Source organism: Ciona robusta, chromosome 8, assembly GCF_009617815.1.
Source record: "Ciona robusta chromosome 8, ASM961781v2".
NCBI lineage: Eukaryota > Metazoa > Chordata > Ascidiacea > Phlebobranchia > Cionidae > Ciona > Ciona robusta.
In genome coordinates, this window is record NC_143242.1 from 4,395,112 (window position 1) to 4,415,147 (window position 20,036).

The 20,036-nt window shown below is 34.5% G+C and overlaps 3 protein-coding genes across 4 annotated transcripts in view; all 3 read right to left on the reverse strand.

Moving 5' to 3' along the window:
• Nucleotides 1-1,025, reverse strand: part of LOC149732510 (nuclear pore complex protein Nup107-like) — a 31,906-nt gene extending 30,881 nt beyond the window's left edge. Inside the window, exons 1-4 of the mRNA XM_089882852.1 lie at nt 844-1,025; nt 514-602; nt 230-304; nt 21-118 (exon numbers count right to left, since the gene is read on the reverse strand). Coding sequence (XP_089738978.1) covers nt 21-118; nt 230-304; nt 514-602; nt 844-893 — 312 coding nt within the window. The 5' untranslated portion in view covers nt 894-1,025. The remainder of the gene's footprint in view (nt 1-20; nt 119-229; nt 305-513; nt 603-843) is intronic.
• A 486-nt stretch (nt 1,026-1,511) lies between these two features.
• On the reverse strand, nt 1,512-6,068 carry LOC149732513 (WASH complex subunit 1-like). Its single transcript, XM_089882862.1, has 7 exons — nt 5,867-6,068; nt 5,534-5,709; nt 5,118-5,224; nt 4,663-4,778; nt 4,017-4,231; nt 3,001-3,419; nt 1,512-2,687 (listed from the first exon to the last, which is right to left on the reverse strand). The coding sequence occupies exons 1-7, from the start codon at nt 5,986-5,988 to the stop codon at nt 2,490-2,492; spliced, it is 1,353 nt and encodes a 450-aa protein (XP_089738988.1). The 5' UTR covers nt 5,989-6,068; the 3' UTR covers nt 1,512-2,489.
• A 417-nt stretch (nt 6,069-6,485) lies between these two features.
• Nucleotides 6,486-20,036, reverse strand: part of LOC149732514 (slit homolog 1 protein-like) — a 43,716-nt gene continuing 30,165 nt past the window's right edge. The window contains exons 13-35 of one of the 2 annotated variants that reach the window (XM_089882846.1): nt 19,687-19,834; nt 19,259-19,405; nt 18,110-18,181; nt 17,603-17,746; nt 16,946-17,181; nt 16,512-16,656; nt 16,001-16,144; nt 14,766-14,837; nt 14,375-14,538; nt 13,884-13,925; nt 12,873-12,989; nt 12,484-12,583; nt 12,083-12,220; nt 11,630-11,740; nt 11,235-11,381; nt 10,738-10,897; nt 10,291-10,389; nt 9,756-9,917; nt 9,409-9,616; nt 8,744-8,950; nt 8,355-8,456; nt 7,648-7,782; nt 6,486-7,312 (exon numbers count right to left, since the gene is read on the reverse strand). In XM_089882846.1, the coding sequence (XP_089738972.1) occupies nt 6,987-7,312; nt 7,648-7,782; nt 8,355-8,456; nt 8,744-8,950; nt 9,409-9,616; nt 9,756-9,917; nt 10,291-10,389; nt 10,738-10,897; nt 11,235-11,381; nt 11,630-11,740; nt 12,083-12,220; nt 12,484-12,583; nt 12,873-12,989; nt 13,884-13,925; nt 14,375-14,538; nt 14,766-14,837; nt 16,001-16,144; nt 16,512-16,656; nt 16,946-17,181; nt 17,603-17,746; nt 18,110-18,181; nt 19,259-19,405; nt 19,687-19,834 (3,326 nt within the window). In that variant the 3' untranslated portion in view covers nt 6,486-6,986. The remainder of the gene's footprint in view (nt 7,313-7,647; nt 7,783-8,354; nt 8,457-8,743; nt 8,951-9,408; nt 9,617-9,755; nt 9,918-10,290; nt 10,390-10,737; nt 10,898-11,234; nt 11,382-11,629; nt 11,741-12,082; nt 12,221-12,483; nt 12,584-12,872; nt 12,990-13,883; nt 13,926-14,374; nt 14,539-14,765; nt 14,838-16,000; nt 16,145-16,511; nt 16,657-16,945; nt 17,182-17,602; nt 17,747-18,109; nt 18,182-19,258; nt 19,406-19,686; nt 19,835-20,036) is intronic. The other variant, XM_089882847.1, reaches the window with a different exon arrangement.

Below are 20,036 nucleotides of genomic sequence, written 5' to 3' on the forward strand. Positions count from 1 at the left end.
GTTGAAGAATTTTAGCTTACCTCCATAAACATGCTATCCTCGGACATTTTTGTTGATTTTCGGAATCGACTAATGTTAAAACGTGAAGTCTTGTTGGTGTTGACCGTAGAGTCAAAATCTAAATAGGAATCAAAATTAACGCTCATATAGTTTTAAGTTAATGTGGATATAACCCTTAGTTAAAAAGTCTCAATAGTTCACATTAAGACAAAATAAAATAAACACTCACCAAAGTTTTTAGGAGTCATAGCAATTCCTGACATAATTGAATCATTGGCAATTGCATCATCTAATAATTTCATTGCTAGAAATATAGTAAATATTAAATTAATAAAAAGATGTTTTAAATTATACAAAAACTAAACCAAAACAGTTTTATGAGAATTTAGAAAACGCTTTAAGCTAAAGCTGTCGCAAGGATACAAACCTATTTTGTAACCATGGAAGTATATGGACAATTGAGTACAATTAAAAAACATGGGCAATTATAGCTTTATTTATGAAAATACCTACATTTCATGATTTCTCCAGTTTTTCGCACCCTTGATCTTCCATCTTTTGCTGTGGCAGGTGAATGTACGATGCCACTCATGTTACTGAATCTACACACACAATGATAAATTGTTTTTTTTCTATTATGTCACCATAACCAAGGTCGGAGTGGTAGGCATAAAAAGAATGACAGTATAACGGGAAAACAACAGTCGTTACAACAGGTTTATATACGAAAGAGAAGTTTAAAAAATATCAGCACAAACGGTTGATGAAAATCACCTGAACAATCTCGAAAAGGTTATAATTTTTCGACGCAAATTTGCGCAAAATATAAACTTTCATATTTACCTTGTGTTCCTTGCTGAAGGATCCAAATACGATCCTTCGCCGAAATCCATGATTCTACAGTGGTAAACAGTTTACTTCTTGAACAAACTGCCAAAATACAGCACGAACGAATATTTTGTAGAAATCTAGAGCAACAACAACAAGAAACACAAAACGTGAAATTTTCGAACTGTTTTAGGGAATCCACCGACTTTACGCGCACTATTTGTAATAGAGGGCGCCAGCGAAAAAATAATTTATTTTCACGGGGTTGCTTTTTTGTGAACAAGGGTCATAAAAAACAATTTGAATGACCTTCTAACTACTCTGTTTTTTATACTAAACCACATACCCAACATTAAAGAGATTAAAAACAAGTAAAATATTTCAATGGTTGTGTAGCGATAACTCATACATGTGTTTACAAAACAAAAACTCCTGTTAAGTAGTTCTTGACTGCTATTTAGTACTACAACAGTACATTTTAATGATATATATACATATGAATACCTCAGTCATGTGGAAATATACTACAATAGGTATGTATTGACCAAGGAGTATAATGATACTGCCGGTAGCAACTTAGTTTCGCATGAAACACAGTTAAAACATCCTACCAGAGGCCCGTCGAAATTCCTGCTACTCAAGTAAAGTCATATATTCTATGCTTTTAAATAAAAACACTAAAATTCAAATCATCAGTGATATATTTAGAGATTAAATAGAGAATGAAATCAATAAAATAATGAAAATGGTGTAATTGCTATATATGAACTTAATTTGCACCTAAACAAAGTATAAGTGTGTAACATATTGTACGCTGCCACAACAGGTAACAATTATTACTAATGCTTCTGTAAGCCACTTTTTTCACATATTAAGGAAATTTAACTTTGTGTGAGTCACATTTAAAATAAAACGAATAATATTAAATTGGGGATCTGTGTTTAAATAGTACACACACAGAAATTAAAAAGAGATAATAAAGAATCAGAAGAAAATCATCTGAAAGAATCATGAACATTTGTTACAGCTAGGATTGGTATTATACATTGCACTTATAGTTCAGAACAGAATAGTTATATAATGTGGCAGAAATGTTGGATATAAATTTGAATGAAAAAGAGTTTTGGTTGCTTAAAGAATTTTTATCATGTAGTGTAAAATATCTATCTCAGTATGCCTGGTGCTAGGATGCATAGATGGTATAATACAATGCAAATGTGGGATAAATTGAAAATTTTGAAAAAACTTTGGTATTTAGAAACCTGGAATGCCAGGTTAATTTATATAGATTACCACTTAACTTATATTTCATGATTCTAAACTTACACTTTTAATTAATCTTAGTAACTTTTGGTGTGATTTGACACTAAATCAATTAGAGCAAGCTTTGAGTCAAAAACCACTATTTACAAAATAGTGGTTTTTGACTCAAAGCTTAAGAAACACTGAATTTAAGATAAAAAATATATTTAACCAACTGCTGTTGACTGATAATACATATCAGTGTTTTAAGCCATATGCCCTTCTTGATAAATTTAGGTTGCCGAATGCCTACAATCCTTAACAAAGCGTTTGAGCGTTTTGACTGTTGTTGAACATTAATTTACTTTTTGTATGATTACAAGAACATTTTAAAACCAACAGTCACATCAACAAATTAACTAATTCCAATCGTCATCATCGGCTACAGAAGTAGGTTCATGTTTAGTGGGAGGGGGTGGTATCATGGCTGATATTTTATCCATGGCTGAACCTGATGCTTCTGGTTTCTTAGTGCCAGATATTCCTTTACGTCTCATGGCAAGTTTACTAAACAAATCAGACATCAAGTCACCCCCACTACTGGCTGCAACCTTTGCCTGGAAAAATAAAATCAACTTTAAAAACTACAGTGTATGAAGTGTATAATCACCCATTCACATAATATAATTCACATATGTGGCAACTCGAAAACGAGGTGTATAAAAACAGAATACCGTGTTATAACAGCTGTCGTAGCAGTACAAGATTAAAGGTGTGTATCTTTAAGATATAATAAGGTAATGTTGTTACATCTGTCATTATATAATAAGTATTCTACTCTGTGTGGTGAGGTTCTACAAAATGACACAGGACCTTGGAATTAGGCCAGAGTTGGCCCATTAATATTCTATAATGGTAATAATTAATTACCTCTTCTTTTTCCTTCTTCTTCTGCAACTTTCTCTCCTTTGCGCTCTTCAGTTTTACTTTACCAGCCCCACCAGCCGCTCGGATTGATTCCATTAAGTTGGATCTACCATCTGCTGCTACAACTGGGGGCGTGTCCTTTGTCAGGGGCGGAGCACTTGTAGGGGGTGGGGCACTTGTAAGGGGTGGTGGGGGAGGGGGTATGGGCTCACTTGGAGGTGGTGGGGGTGGGGGGATGTTTGAAGGTGGAGGAGGTGGGGGTGGGGTGTTTTCTGGGGGAGGAGGGGGTCCTGGTGGTGGGGGTTCATTACTGGGTTCAGGGGTTGCATTTAACCCAGGTAGATCAGGTAAATTACCCATGTTAGCAAGGGAGGGGGCGATGCCTTCTTTTAAATCGGAGGTAAATGAAAGGTCAGCAACACCTATGTGGAAATATGTGTTATAAATCATATTCTTAACTTTTATTTTATACTAGTAAGATCTTATGGTAAAGCAAGTCGGGGGATCTGGATTTAGGTCAAGGTTCTTTCATTACCTTAAACAGGTTTATGTTCATAAAACATTGGACGAATAAAGTTAAAAATGTCCGGCGCCGTGGTGTAGTGGTTAGCGCACCTGCCTGTAACCATTAGGTAATGGGTTCAAGGCTCGTCGCTGCTACCCTTGTGGGCGTACGTGTCCTTGGGCAAAACACTTAACGACAATTGCTTCAACCCAGTGGCACTAATGGGTTGTCCAAATTATCAGCCATACATAAAAAAATGAAAAAATCCAAAAAAAATAATTACCCACAAAGTAACATACATGGCAACTCGTGATATCGACTGTCATTTTGCGACCACGCGAGGACATTCATTCATTTATTCATACTTTGGTATTTAACAATCATCAAATTCTTTAACAATCATCAAATTCATTGCTTAAGCTATTAAATCCATCTCTTCAAAGCAACAATAAAAACTAACTTTGTAAGTTATTGTAACAAACAAAATAACCTGTTTCAATAATATTCAACAAACCTGGTAAGTCTGGGAGATCCATCGGCACATCAATTTCTGGGACATCCCCTAGATCGGGAATGTAAAGATAATTTTCCACCAGGTGTCTCTCCATCTCCTCCCGATTAGCAATGGATGCAGGAGCATCAGCGAGACCATCTTCCTTTTCCTCCTCAAGGTCAGTCCTCGTCTTCGAAGTGACTCCAAGAGGATCAAAGATTGAATATTTCTTGTATCTGGTAGAAAAAGGTGTCATGTTATTCAAACTTTTAACAAAATGTATATCATGTCACCGCAAGTAGGCACCCTGTCTGTTGCAGGTGCTCTCATTATGAAAGTAACTTATTCATCCTTATGTTGTGAGGCAATGAGTCTTTTACCAGGGATTAATCTTATTATAGATGAATACAACTTATGCAAAACAGGTGAACGCAGTCATTACATTATGTTTTTTTTTGCATGCATCGTAAATTACCTTGTCTTTGTTAGTAATTTTAACTTGGTTTCCAAACTTTTGAGCTAAACACCCTCTTTTGTAAACTAAGGTATATCCAAATTTATGTCAAATGAACCAGCCAGAATAAAAGGATATTATCGAAAGAAAAAAACAGACAGGATAACGGAACAACTTTACAAGTCACAAAACTTTAGTAAAAAAAATACTTACGGGTTTTCTGAAGTATTGAACAGCAGAAGTGAGCTTATAGATTTACAATCCTTAGGCATTCCACCCAACCCTTCAGCATCATCTACACTATTTGAGCGTAACTTTGGCTGGGGAACCTTAATATGGAAGGGTGGTTGTTTATTATCAAGTTTCAAACTTTGTTCATTTAATGGCTTTGACATTTAGGCCAGATGCACATTATCCGGCACCCATGCTGCTACAACCCATAAGAGACCAATGGGTGGCAGCAATGGCTGTTAAGTGTCTAGCCCAAGGACACAAATGCCTAAAATGTTTTCTATTCTAACTAAAAAAGGTCTTACAAACATTAGTGCTAGAGGAAGTAATGCAATGAAAACACTGTTACAATTTAAAGTATCTGATGATAAACTTTAAACGCACGTCATTATATGATCATGCTTCAATATCCTATTCACCCACACTTCTCATCCCACCTGGTAAAATTGTTTCTTTTCATTGATTTCACTTTCACTAAAATTCTTGAATTGACTTTTTATTTTTCTATATTTTCGTGTGACTTGCAACAAGGAACACTCAATATCTATAATAAATCATAAGAGATATTATTTTAATTATTATTGGGATAACAATTATTGTTGTGAATGTAACAATAACCATTGTGACAACTGACAACGAATGTATGTTGTTATAACACACTATGGATATGGATATATAAACAGAGAAAAAATGATATTCCATTTAAGCACACTTATAACGAGTAGTCTTTATATTTTGCTAAAAAACATTACATTAATGTTAATTGAAGTATCAGTATTTAGCTATGTAAACAGTACAGTTTGAGTATTTTTCATGAACTTATACCACCAGCAACATTTCTAACAGGACTCACCATAAAAAAGAGATTGATATGATTGTAATTCCTCAGGTGCTGGATACTTTGAACTTGAAAACACTTGAATAGCTCGGTTGGTTCCTTTGATTTGTTCAATCTTTGCTTCAGCGGTCGAAATTCTTTGCTGAAGTTTTTGAAGATAGTCTTGATTCTCTTTCACACGATTTGTTACTCTGTAAAATAAAGAAAAACTCTTCTACAGTCTATGTTAACTGCTAAACCTTAACCACTAATCACAAACCACTAACTATACTGTAAATAAATGAATATGCAACCACATATAATATTTAATATTTACACAGCAAATTTTTATATTATAACTAAATTTACCTTTTAAAAATATCCTCGGATACATTTTCCAGATGTGCAAGTGCATCAGCATATTGATTGACAGTTTCCTCTCTCCGTAAGTCGTGGTTTATCAACCTTACATTATATTTATCACTCCACATACTTGCAACTTACCCGCTGATTCTGTATAAACAAAATTGTTTATACAATGAAAAATTACCTGAAATAACGAAAATATTGGTAAAATACAATTTAAATGGTTAATACACAGGCAAAAGTTAGTCAAACACGCGCATAACCCTTAAACACTTGTATTATAAAATGTAAACAAAACTAATTTTAGAAAATATTATATTTCTATGGCTTTAAGTATTAATAGGGCAAACATAGAAATAGCAAAAATATAATTTAATTTGTCCCCGTTTATACAACTTATCAATGTAATATAACATATTGCTACAATTTGTGGCAACATGTTTTCGGTATTTAATAACAAACAATGTTAACTGACCAGTAAATTATATGGCTCTGTTAATAGCTATACCTAGAGTATATATTTTCAAACAAACTTCTGCTTTCAAACATGCTGCATATTCCTAAGTTGAGAGTATTAACCCTGCAACAATCTAGCTGTCTAGAGTTAGCCAAACCACTCAAGTCATTTATGGCACATATATTTAACGTTTATCTTAACAGCGCAACAAAATTCAGCAGTGCGGGTTTATATACAACATATTTCATAAAGTTATAACAAAACGTTATTGTCATGGAATATAAATCCATTTTAGACCGCCAGGTTTAAAAAAATACAAGGACACAAACAAATAATAACACAAACGCATTGAGAAAATATACACTGCAATAACTGGTTGCATAAGAAGTAACGGAAAACATTCATAAACAAGTTGACAGGGGGTTAAAAGTGTTCTTTGTAGAACTAGTCTTATTTAAAACAAACTGAATTTTATTTAAAAATTACAAATAATTGAAAATACTTTATGAAAGGCAGAGCTATTAAAATATGCTGCTCATTTCTTGCTTTTATTCTATTTTACAAAGTATATTTGAGGCACTGATGACACTTCACTGGGACCACCCACAGCTTGGCCTCCTAACTGTTCCATGAAACACCTTTGATAAGAAGGTTGCAACATACGCTTCAAGAACAAGACTGACATCCACATTTCTTAACCTTCTTTAGAACATGAGTCATTACTGTGCCATCCCTACACTTCATTCGTATACTCTTATTCTGCACACGCATGGGCCTACAGCATGATGTAGACGCAGCATCTGCTTGACCAAATACTGAAACACGTTTGGTTTGTCTGCGATGATTAGCGGGGCAACTACCAGAGCAAACCATGTTCGTAAACCTTCTCCTACTTCTACAAATGGTTGTTCCACCAACAGCTCGTGACTTCTTACTCACTTTGCTGACTTGATAATATTGCTTGATTCGAGTTCCTGGACATGGACGTATCCCTGTAAATGATAATCAATATAAGAATACAGTTGATTTAAGTGGATACAACATTTACATTAGCCTAAGTAATCTACTTTGTTTCGTGTATATTTAATGGTTGGAAAAATTATTAGCTTTACCGAAATATTTTATTTAGAACACCTTTACAGGGCAAATTTAACTTCAAATACTGTCAGGCGCACTGTTGAGTTAACATGAGCACCTTCTTACACACCCATGATACATATTTCAAACTTTTTAAAAATCCTTATATATACATCAAACATAATAACAATACAGTGATAAACGAGACAACTTAATGGGTATAAATATTTTAACATTCACAAAAACTCACTTGTCTGACAATGTCTTCCAGTATAACGCTTCTTACACACACACTGATAACCAATATCAGTGGAAACACATCTTCCCCTTCTACAATCAACACCAGCGCAATAATCCAACGTATCACAATGTCGACCACTGAAACCTGTTGATGGAATGTATGTGGTTATATTATAAATCAATTTTATTTATAGTTGGTTTGGTAGAAAGTCTCTTGTATAGTTGCTATTCACATAGACATATTTTGCTGGATAGATTATTCAGTGTATAGCTACTTATTTAATGATTGATGTTCATTAACTGCAGAAGTGAAGATAAATGTATGTGCTATAACCATAAGACATGTACAGATTTATAATATAGTAGGGTGGGGGAAGATGCGATACCTTTAGCACATAATATCCAAATATCCTGATCGTGTTTTTAATAATTAACAACGGTCTATGGGAGTCGTGAGGATATAGTTTTATGATTCTTTGAATGTTCTTTGTTTACGACTAAACGGGACGAGAAAATGGAGTTAAAAGGTGTCCCATCTTCCCCCATCCCACTGTATATTGTTTTAACACCAACAATAACTGAAGTATACCAAATCAACAAAACATATTGGTGCTGTCATTTAGGTAATAGTTCAACTCTGATCAAAACCCCAGGTCTCACAGCCATGTCACACTGGGACCTCACCCACTAAGCTTACAAGTATTGAAGTCAACCCACCTTTTTCACATTGGCAAGTATAACTGTCTCCATCCACACGACATGTTCCATGTTGGCAAGCATTTGATGTACATGGTGTCACTCTATCTGTGCATCTGTCGCCTGTAATAGCATTAATATAAAAATTAGAACATTTGTGTTTATTGAATGTTACTGCCCTGCCATGAGAGGAAAAAAATAAGTTACTTTTATTTTTATCAGGATTAAGTCCTAATGAATGGGAGATAAAAAGTTGTTTTAAAAGGATAAAGGGAATAAAATGAACATATTTATACCGGAGTGACTAAAAAGTTGAGATTAACAGTAACAAAACCTAAAAAAATAACTGACCTAATAGACATAAATATAGCAATAAGATTTCTATTTAGAAACATAGAAACAATATTAACCTGTGAATCCTTCATCACATCTACATACAGGTCCCGTAGATTGATCGAAGATACAATGTCCGTTTAAACATGGTCGTTCGAGGGAGCAAGAGTGCACGGCCTCGTTACCACGACAACCAGGTCTGATGTCATTGGTGATGTCATCATGAGGTATGAGGTCGTTGAACATGAGTTGGGTTTGGTTGATGTAGAAGGTATGGATGCAACCTGGGGGGTGAGGTTTTATTTTTATTCTTTACCGGTGAGGTACTGAGGTCCTTGTCAAGGACCGGGATTTAGGCCAAATGTGGCCCATTACCCCAACCCCCGGAAAGACCATTTCAATCTTTCATGTGACCAGTGGCGCAACACCGCATCTCAGTCAGACACGTATGGGGTGAGGAGTTAATGTGGAGAATAATATATGTCTAACTAATATGGCAAGGTAATGTAATAGTGTATAGTGTTATAAATAGGAAGCTATAAGCTTTATAAAAAGAATTGATTTGTACACTTTATGCTCACTGTAGAGTTTTGATATGAGTGTCTACTTATACACTATACACAAATGGTATGTTCATACATCTCATGCTTACTATCCACTTGTAACATATATCTTTCCATACACCAAATACTAAGACACACTTGATGTATCTACACACCTCATGCTCACTGTCGAGACTCACCTTTAAAACTGTTAGTATTCCTAATGTGCCATAACCTTCGTGCTGATTGGAGGAGATCAGCTTGAATTCCACCAATAAAAAGAGGGGACAACTGCCCTGCCCCAATGACCTCACTTGATGATGTCATTGATGATGTCATACGTTCAACAATTGCTTCACCGCTGTCAACCTTTAGTGACACCATGTGGTCACGGATTAAAAGTTCAACCTAAAGTAAAAATTAAAAAGAATGTTAAAAACTTTAGAACTTTTAAAATAATCATGCAAGGCATTAAAGAAAAAAAAACCTAAAAAACTTCTTATCTTTCTAACATTTTCAATCACATTATAAAACATGACTATAATACCTTGTGTGCTTCGCCATCATTAATGGGAACTCTACTGTAGATAGTTGAACCGGGGGAACTTCCTAAATCGAAACTAACCCTGACATGCCCGGTAAAGAACTCGATAGCAAGATGTTCCCGAGATGTTCCACCAGCCCCGTCATATAATAACACACCATTTGGCTGTGGGGGAAATACAAGTTAGGCATGGAATGTTGTATTAGAGTGTGCCAGTTTTGGGGTTAATTAAAGTTATACTTGAATAGAAAAATAAATGTTCTATAAGAATGTGCCGGTTGAAATAAATCTTATACCGAACGCAAACTGATTTAGTGATTTAAAATAAATGAATTTAATGGTTAAGCGTTTGTAATCAAAGGGTGCTAGGTTCAGTGCTCGGCACTGATACAATTGACAGTGTATGTTTCATTGGGCAACTTAAGGGTTGTAGCACCCTGGGTTTCAGGATAATTAGGCACATTTAGCCTGGACAAAATTTAATCCAAAAAAAGTTAAAATTACAAATAGTGTCAGAATTCCATATTTGGTCAAATACCTGAGTTGTCGAAACAGTGAGCGTAAAATTGGTGTCTAATAAACCAGGCTGTGGGATCTTAATGAAACTTCCATTACGGTGGAAACTCACACTTACAAGCTGTGATGGCAATAATACGTGGTTAAACAAAGTATATTTAGGTGTGGTTGAACAACTGCAAAGGAACTGTACACACAGGATTCTTAACTATGCAGAAAATAACCTTTGGAATGCTTAGAAGTGGCAAACCATGGATAAGTCACCCAAGTTTCCACCCAAAAATATGTTAATATATACACATGTAGATACATTTCACAAGTAAAACTAATTCCTCACAAAATTACATATGTGGTAACTCGAACACAGGTTTTATGAAATAGACATTCGTTTTATAATGACTTTCATTGCAGCAATATGAAAAAGGAATAAAAATAAATTTGTATCTATTCATTCAATCTTTTAACTTACTTTTTCACATTTATCCCCAGTATACCCAGGCAGACAAACACACGAATATCCTCTCCCTTGCTCAACATAACATAATGAACCATGTTGACAATCATTATCAGAACATGGATCATCTTGAAGGACGTCAACAGAGTTCATGGGGAAAGTACAATATTGACCTCTGCGAATACAAATAAACAATTAAAACACAGTTTTAACACTGCTCTGTAAATAATGCTGCATGCATAGAAGTCAATTTAAACAAAATAATATATGCATAACTTATCTAGTTTTTTTATACAGGAAAGGCCCACATGTGTTAGTGTAAAAATGAGCATAAAAAAGAACAAAATTCTGGTGTGGTTTTATACTCGATTCTATATAAGTAAGTCCTACAGAGTAAGGTCCTGGGATTCCTGCCGGAGTTGACTTATTACCGTAACACAGTATGGTTGCAGAAATATATTTTAAAAGACTGTTAATGATCTTATTTGCATTACTTATTCATATGCACCAACCTGTATTCTCCTTGACAGTTACATTGATATCCAATAGCAGATTGTGGATTCCTTTCGCAGATACCAGCATTTTCACACTTATGGTCACGACACGGATCAAACCTATCTGTGCAGTTAACCCCTCTGTATCCCGTGTCACAATCACATCTGTTGTGTCATAATATGGTTACATTCATATAACTATTCTGTTATTTAATGTATCTGCCACAATGTAAAATAGTATTTTTGGCTCATCTGATAAAAAAGAAAAGTTACAAAAAAATTGCAAAATAAAAAAAGACTAAAGCAGCATATTTTTACCACTGCCATTTTTCTTTTAATTTACCCCTTTTCAAATTTTGAATGGTTTTATCATAAAAAAAAACAGAAAAATCATTACATAAGGCTCAACAAACCTGTAAGAAATAGAATCAATTTCTTGCACAAGAACGCAAGATCCACCATTCTGACATGGTTGTTCCAATGTACATGGATCAGGAATTTGTTCACTACAGTGGTTTCCCATCCTGTTAGAACATGTTATGTTAGAACTAATACTCTGCTGTAGTTGTTAAAGAGCACAACATAATATATATACAATAGGGATTTTCTTATATATTTTATATGTTATGTTTATGGTTTTTAGCAATAAACTTAATTATATTGTATGGCGCGTCAATGACAGTTGTTAAAATTTGAGTGTTCTGTTTTATACACATCGTACCTGCTTCTGAGTTACCACAATGTAAATTCGTGGTTGTTAATATATTAAAACACCAATAATACAATGTATTAACTCTGGCCTCAATCTTGAACTGTAAGATCTTACCAACAAAGAATAGAATACAATATATAAATACTTTACTTACCATCCAACTGGGCATTTACAAGTGAATTCATTCACACCGTCCACACATGTGGCATTCGACACTGGGCACGAGGTAGGAGTACAGTCGTCAACATTTACTTCACATCGGTCCCCACTAAACCCAACCGGACATTCACAACTGTGGATTAAAAACACTTCGGTAAAAAGTGTGGAAATGGTTTAATAGCAATGTAGCAGCTTATTGGCAATTCAAATAGAGATTCTATTATATACCGGCGAGGTCTTTAGTGAGGCACACCTAATATCTTAGATGTAGGTCGAGTAAACTAATAAAAAAGCAAAAAGATTGCTTTAAAGTCAGCACTATCAAGAACAGTTTACACCCAATATCTATATATCACATTTAAACAAGTATACAGCAGTATTAACCACACAACTTACGTATAAACTGCTTCATCTCTAGCAATGCATCTTCCACCATTATTACAAGGTTCCAATATACATGGGTCTATTGGCATCTCACAATGTCTGCCTTTGAATCCTAAATGTAAAATATATAAATATAATTAAAACTATGCCCTAAAAAATATTTATTTTAACAACACATTTTTTCCAGGCATGAATGAATGTGTAAGAACACTTACTTATTTGGCAGGGCAATGACAGCAGTTATTACATGGGTGTTTTATTTCATACATCTAATGCCAACTTATGAGTTACCACATATGTAACTTTGTGGGTAATTATTTACTGAATATTATGGCAAAATTTACAAGTGGATGTGATAAAAAAATTTGTTCTTTGAGAAAAACCTTAAACATTTGGTTTACCTGACTGGCAAGTGCATTGATAGTACTCAGTTGGATGGTGGCTGCATGTAGAGTTATGCTGGCATGGAGATGATAGGCATGGGTTGCATTTCACAGCAATTGCAATGTCCAGAGGTCCTATATAAAGAAGATACTTACTACAGGCTATAATATATTAAGGTGTATGAATATAATTGTATAGACTACTTCATGCATTGCAAATTAGAACACAGTGCCATGCAAATATGTTCAAGTTATATTTAAATCTGCTTGAAACTTAAGAAATATCTGTAATAATAAACTTGATATTTCTTTACTAATTTTTAAACATAGGCCATTTAATAGAAGTGCTATTTATGTTTAGGTAAAATAAAGTTAGAAAAGCTAAGCGTATGTTAGGAGTCCAGCAGAATAGATAAACTTATTCTGTTTATCTATTAGTGTATATAAACTAAAAATAACTAAATTAATTTGGTGAAACTGCTACATTTTTTACAAAAACATTAATGTATATGTATGAATATGAATGTAAACCAAGTTAGTTGATGCTCCTGTTTAAACTGCACTGAAAATTATCCTGGTTAAATTACACCACTGCAAACTAAGTTATGTCTAATGCACACCAAGAAATTCACTTTTATGCCATAAATTTAATTTGAAAAGTTGAAGTGGGTTGAACACCAATGCCACAGTACTACACATGTCAAAAGTGGAGTTAGGTGGCATTTCTTTTTGTCAATGCTAGGACACTTTGCCACATAGCTTAAATAAAAAACCTAAAATCTAAATGCCACCTAACTCCACTGTTTTCATTATGTATGTAGCAAAGTAAGGTATTGTAGTTCTATAGTCTTAGAAAAACTTTTTCAAATCAAATTCATAGCATTTTTAATACATGTTAAGTTTTCATGGCTTTTAAAATCCACAGATTTAAAGAGTGAATTTCAAGGTTGGTAATGCGATAACTGATTAGTTCAATCAAATGTGCAATTAGCGAATCAACTCGAGGTTAAAATCAAGCGCAAGTTTTACCTCTTCCTCGTCTATAACGTCGGAGGCACTTTTGTAACGGATCTACGCAATAAGCAAATATTTAACAAGGTGTGGGTCGCGACTGTGCAAAGTGGGTAGGGGAAGTAAAAACCCAAAGACTTTGATTTATATGTATGTTATTTTATCTCAGTAACAAGGTGTATAAATACACCCATGTGTGTTTGGTGTATAAGAAGACACATCTTATAACTTGATAATAAGAATCGGGCGGATGAATACACAACGTGTGTCAGGTGTATAAAAAGACTCCCATGTTACAACTGAACAACCCACATAAAGGGATTGAATTAAACATGTAACTCCATTTAAGCATGTGTAATAGTTTAAAACTGCAATAACTTTTTGCCCCTTTACTAATTTTCTATTACTGAGTGTTTGGGTTTTTACTCATATGGAGAAAATAAAGTATTTCATGCGTGGATTAATGTCATGCACCCAACACACCACCAACACACACAACATGCTTTTACCTCGACACACGAATGTTTCCAGTGATGACGAGAGCAAAAGACGACCCGCCATTCTTGGTGGAGCAGAACATCTAGCAATTCCAGCCTCAAAGAAGTCAGATTTCACCCACTGACTAAACCAACGTAGGTTGCAGTCACAGTACCAAGGGTTGGCCCCGAATCCACTGTACATAGAATATACTTTGGTAAGAAAAAAAATAATTCACTGCCCTTTGTATTTATTCTGTACACAGAATATACTTTCTAAATTATAATTTTTACTGCTTTTAAGTTAAGTTTAAAGGTTAAAGCCCAACTCAGGCTTGTCTTGCTAATAGTAGAATACAGTTCTACTTCTATTGTATGATTAACTGTTTATATGATAACCACACACAAGTTAAACATGACTTACACATGCGACAACGAAGTCAAATCATTAAAAGCTCCTTCAGGTAAACTTGAAAGTTCGTTGCTATGAAGTGAACTGTGGAAAGATTTGTTTAAAAAACATAAAATACAATAACAAACAAAACCCAAACCATACTATGTTTGCAAAATAGAAGTAGTGTTTAAACAAAGTCACAAAAAATGTAGGGGGGCAAGGATATTTGGATATACAATTTTAAGAAACAATTTTTATATCATTGGTTTTAATTTACAAATTAATGCAGTGCATACAAACTGGGTTGACCTGTTCTCACTGCCACCCTAGGTTTGGTGCCTGTGGTAACACTGCTTGGTTGATACAATAATATATTGTATTTAATTAAGATAGATTTAGCTAAAAACACCCCAATGTTTACACATTGTTAAACCATTCAAAAACTTGGGATCAACATAGCTGCAGCTGATTAACTGCGTATTTGAAATACTTTGTCACACTTGAGGTGAAGTACTAAACATAAACATGAGGTGAAAATATTTTCGAAAAAGTCGCTACGAAAAACTTTATTCTTCACACAAGCAAATCAAAACAATGTCCTACAGTGCTCCCTAATAAACCAAAGCATGAAGTACAAAGGGGTCACCGTTCAAGTACCAACAAAGGAAGTCAAATAAATAGTGTTTAAAATTAGATTGTTTATATAATGCATTAAAAAGCAGAACTATGTAATGAACGTTGTGGTCTTGTGGTTTTTATGTTTGGTTTACTCTGGGTGAGGTTAAACCACACTCAGTGTGGGGTATTTTAAATGGGGAGAGAGTAGGATTCATAAAAGGGTGAAAGAGATGATAAAATGTAATATGAGTTATTCAGGAACATATTTTCCTAAGCATAAAAAAAGACCGAATGTAACTTTCTTTACCGTCGTGCGACCCGAAAACGACAGTCAGCATAACACAGTGTTCTGTTTCATATACCTAGTGTCCTGAGTTTGGGGTGTGTGTATGCAAACATTTATAAAACAACAAATACCTTACCCACTGTGCTTGATTTAAACAACCCATAAAAAAACATATAGACAACCCTCATTGTTGCTTACCACTAACAACTTATGAGTAATACTCTTAGTGTAGCGAGGTAACGACAGTTGTTATAATACGGTGTTTCATGCACTCAATCTGTTTCATACTCCAGCTTACAAGTTACTACGTATGTAACTTACTGGGATATAACAATTCCAAACATTAATCAACACGACTTACAGTATACGTAGTGATCGTAGTCCAGCAAATGCTTTAGGAGGAATGCATCGTAGTCTGTTGTATGCGAGTAACAACGTGGACAACCGGGTTAGGTTGGAAAACATCCAGTCACTGACACTCGCTAACTCGTTGTTGCTGAGGTCTCTGTATACAAGTGGGAGATGTGAATGGAAAGAAAATTCAAAGTTTGTATTCTATGTGGACAAACCCTACAGTTGCATGCTATGGGTCCTGAGATTTAGGCAAGAGTTTCCTATTGCCACAACATTGTATATGCAAGTCCTACAGCCTGGCATGTCATGGAAGCTGACCTCTGAGATAATGTAATGACATTTTACCTAACATGTGAACATTTTATCCTTTAGTGCATCATATTGACTGTCATTTGTTACTATTACTTACAAAGTATTAAATAAAGAATATAGCCTACATCATATAACCCTACACCTTATAAACCAGGACAAATATAAGAGCTATATCATATACTACATGTTACATCATAGAAACTTACAAAGTAGTAAGGTATATAAACTTCTTGATAGCCACTGGTATTTCACGAATATCATTCATCTCCAGATACAACTCAGTAACATCATGTGGTATATCATCAACAGGCACCGATGTTAAACCAGCATTTGCGCATCGGACTATGGTACCTGGGTGGAGGGGAGAGATTAATTTAACTGTCTGAAAGGTGTAGTAATACTGCTGCCAAGGGATTAATGTAATGTCTACATTGGTTTCTAAGCTATATGGCCTCCTGCAGCATGACACGCCATGCCCGTGACCAATAAGAATTGAGAGATTTGGGATAGAATTTGGCTCATGGCTCTAAATGTTTATGTTAGGACCATTTTTGTGTTATACTAAATATATACTAAATTTAATGTGTACAAAATAAACACTAAAGATAAATAAATCTTATATATATATCAGTGACCTTACCTTCACATGTGCATTGCTCTGGGCACTTCTGCACAGGCAAGCAAGTAGGTGCAGCTCGCGCCTCATGATCCGTGCTACATCGGAAATCACGAGGGTTGATATCAGCTACGGGGAACTCCCTCAAGAAACGAGGTTCTGCACACCGGGGATTCCCCGAAGCTACGTGGCTCTGGCGCAACCAAGTGGACAACCACGAAAGGTGGCAATTGCAGTCAAGTGGGTTTGATAGAAGATTTCTATGAGGTAAAGAAAATGTTGGGTTAGTCATGTAAAAATGTAGTTCGTTTAAACATACATACAAAATGACAAAAATAAAGCCAAAGGTTGGAAGTTTTAAAAAGAAGTATGTTTTTACAAAGCTGAATTAACTAAGTATTCATGCATAACATTTAAGCATTGAACTAAGGCTTGTACAAATATGGTACGTACACACCCAATGTAATTCTTAATATACCTGCATACCTCATGCCCACTGTCAAGCTGTACAACAGTTTAAATATACATTTACTTACCTTTTACTTTCAAGCTCTCTGAAAGCATTTCAGAAAAAAAACGGGCATTTATTTTGAAACTATATTTCAAATAATTTTGATTTTATTTAAAAAAAACTGTTTTTATTTTAAATCAAGATTTAAATTATAAACATATGTTACTCACAATGTGCTTAGTGATGTCATAGTGCTGAATGCTCCACTGAGAATCGTAGTGATTTGATTGGAGTAGAGGGCAAGATGGCGTACAGTGGATAAACCAGCGAATGTGTGGTTTCCAATACAAGAAAGATGGTTGTTGCGAATCAAACTAGAATGAATAAATGTAACTTATTTATCCTTGATTTGGGGGCAATGACAGATATTATAACACAAGTGTTTTGTTTTATACACCTCATGCACGCTTACGAGTCACCACGTATGTAACTTTGTGGATGATAGTTCTCATTTTTAATTTATGGCTGTCAATTTAAAAAAAATTATAAAGGTCCACTTGGTTTGAGCTATTACTGTGAAGTATCTTGCCCAAAGACATATACATCCACAAAAATGCTTTTAGAATGTTGTGCTGATTATTTGTGACCCCACCAATATAATTGGGTAGGGCAGTATATGGCTTTTAAGGGGGTGTGCCACCAAAACATGACAGTCACATAAACAAATATAAACTTACAGAGTTCTTAGGTTATGTAATCCACTAAACATGGATCCTCTTAGATCAGATAACACGTTGTCATTCAACCAACTGTAGATAAATAATCAAATATGAACAGAAATAATAATACATTTATTTTACAGTAGCTTAAATATGCTACTAAGTGCTCAACATAGTATAAAATATAGTTTTTATTATTTTATAATATAAACTTAATATTATTACCAATTATTTTTAAATTTATCAGTCGATTAATAATTAAAAAATAAGTTTATATTAATTGAAACGTTTTAAGCGCCGTCATTGTATTAGTTGTAATTGTCAGCGTAGGTGGTAAAGTGTGTGACCCAGTTTTAATTGGTTAGTGGTTGGCGTGTGTGACTTAACAATGGTGTGTGTGAGGTCATAATAAGGTTTACCAAGTTGTGATTGATGTGAAGTAAAGGTATAGGGGTGTGTTGTGCAAACAGGTTGTGGCCTAACCACTTGACCTATTGTGTGATAGACTGACAGAATTTTTCCCAGCTTGAATTTCATGCTGTCTGTGACGTTAGCTTGCAACATTTTCACACAGTTTCATGCCTTTAATGGGATTTCTATTGCAGACAAGAACGGAAGTGAAAAACTAATGACCCGCGAAGCTATGAACGACTCACGTCAAAAGAATTAAAGTTTTTCTCAACGAGACACATGGGGTGAAAAATTTACCGTGAACTGTCGTGGCAATAGAGCGTAGCACACAGATATCATATATATTGTCGCGTTGTACAATCACATATTTCATCTTGATACATTAGAATGCCACGGTCAGTAACGCGAGGTAAAATTTCATGTCATTAACTTTTAATCTGTGATTTGAGACCAGAATGCGAGTTCGTGGGATATTTTATGACAATGATACTGAACCAGGTGGTCCCAACTGCCAACTGTAATATTTCAAACACAACCTATTTTGTTTATTTTTTTTTAAACCCAAGTGTGCTTGCTATATTTTTGGTTATATATATATGCAGTTTTATATACCTAAATTACAAATTTAATATTTTATATCAAGAGACGGGACTAAATATATAAACTGCTAAATAATTTTGCAGTTGTCGCTACCAGGCATAACATATTTACAATCAATAAATCATCATAATAGGTATTATTACATCATAAACTTACAGTTCCAGAACACTTTCAGCTCCTGAGAACGAACCGTCTTCGATTGCAGCGAGCTGATTGTTGGAAAGATCAATTTTCTTTAAGTTTCGCAACTTTTTAAAGTAACCAACACTTGTGATCATTTCTATTCTGTTGTGACTCAAGATCCTGAAAGTTTAAAATATTATTTTTTAAAACCATGTATTATTAAAGTTGCTTTAAGTTTAAAAAGCATTTTTGCAATTTTTATTTTTAAGTTTTACTATTTAACAAATAAAACAACACCTGTATTTAAAATACAGAATAGTTCTATTAGGTTTATTGGTAATTTAATGGTTTACCAGAAACTATTAGTATGTAATGGCTTTTCTACTCTATTTTTTATTCAACTGCAGTGTAATGGGACACATACAGACTGTGTTATAGAAACAAGTTTTGATTAGACTTACAATTCCGATGCATAAGGTGGAATATTATCAGGTATTGTAACGAGGCCTTGTCTTGAACAATCTACAACTGAACCTTCACATCTGCATTGACTTGGACACTCTGCTTCAGGTATACACTCTGCTGCTGGGCCAGTTAAGCTGCTTGAATCTGAGTGGGAATAAGAATACTATAAGAATATGGAATCTAGTAGTACAGTTGGTAACTAAGTTTTATCAAACCTCTATTAATTGGTATATAATGGTCAATATGCTCACTGTGGAGTTATAACCTTATATACCAGTCAGATATGGTGTATATATGCATTTACTGTCAAGTCATAGAGGTGTCTTTTTATACGCCAGACAGGCAG

Excerpts from the sequence above, each read along its gene's own strand:
- LOC149732513 (XM_089882862.1), bottom strand. The coding sequence starts at position 5,988 with ATGTGGAGTGATAAATATAATGTAAGGTTGATAAACCACGACTTACGG. Across the intron at positions 5,710-5,866 it reads TCCGAGGATATTTTTAAAAG|AGTAACAAATCGTGTGAAAG; the intron begins GTAAATTTAGTT and ends TTTATTTTACAG. Across the intron at positions 4,779-5,117 it reads AAAAGAAACAATTTTACCAG|GTTCCCCAGCCAAAGTTACG; the intron begins GTGGGATGAGAA and ends TTCCATATTAAG.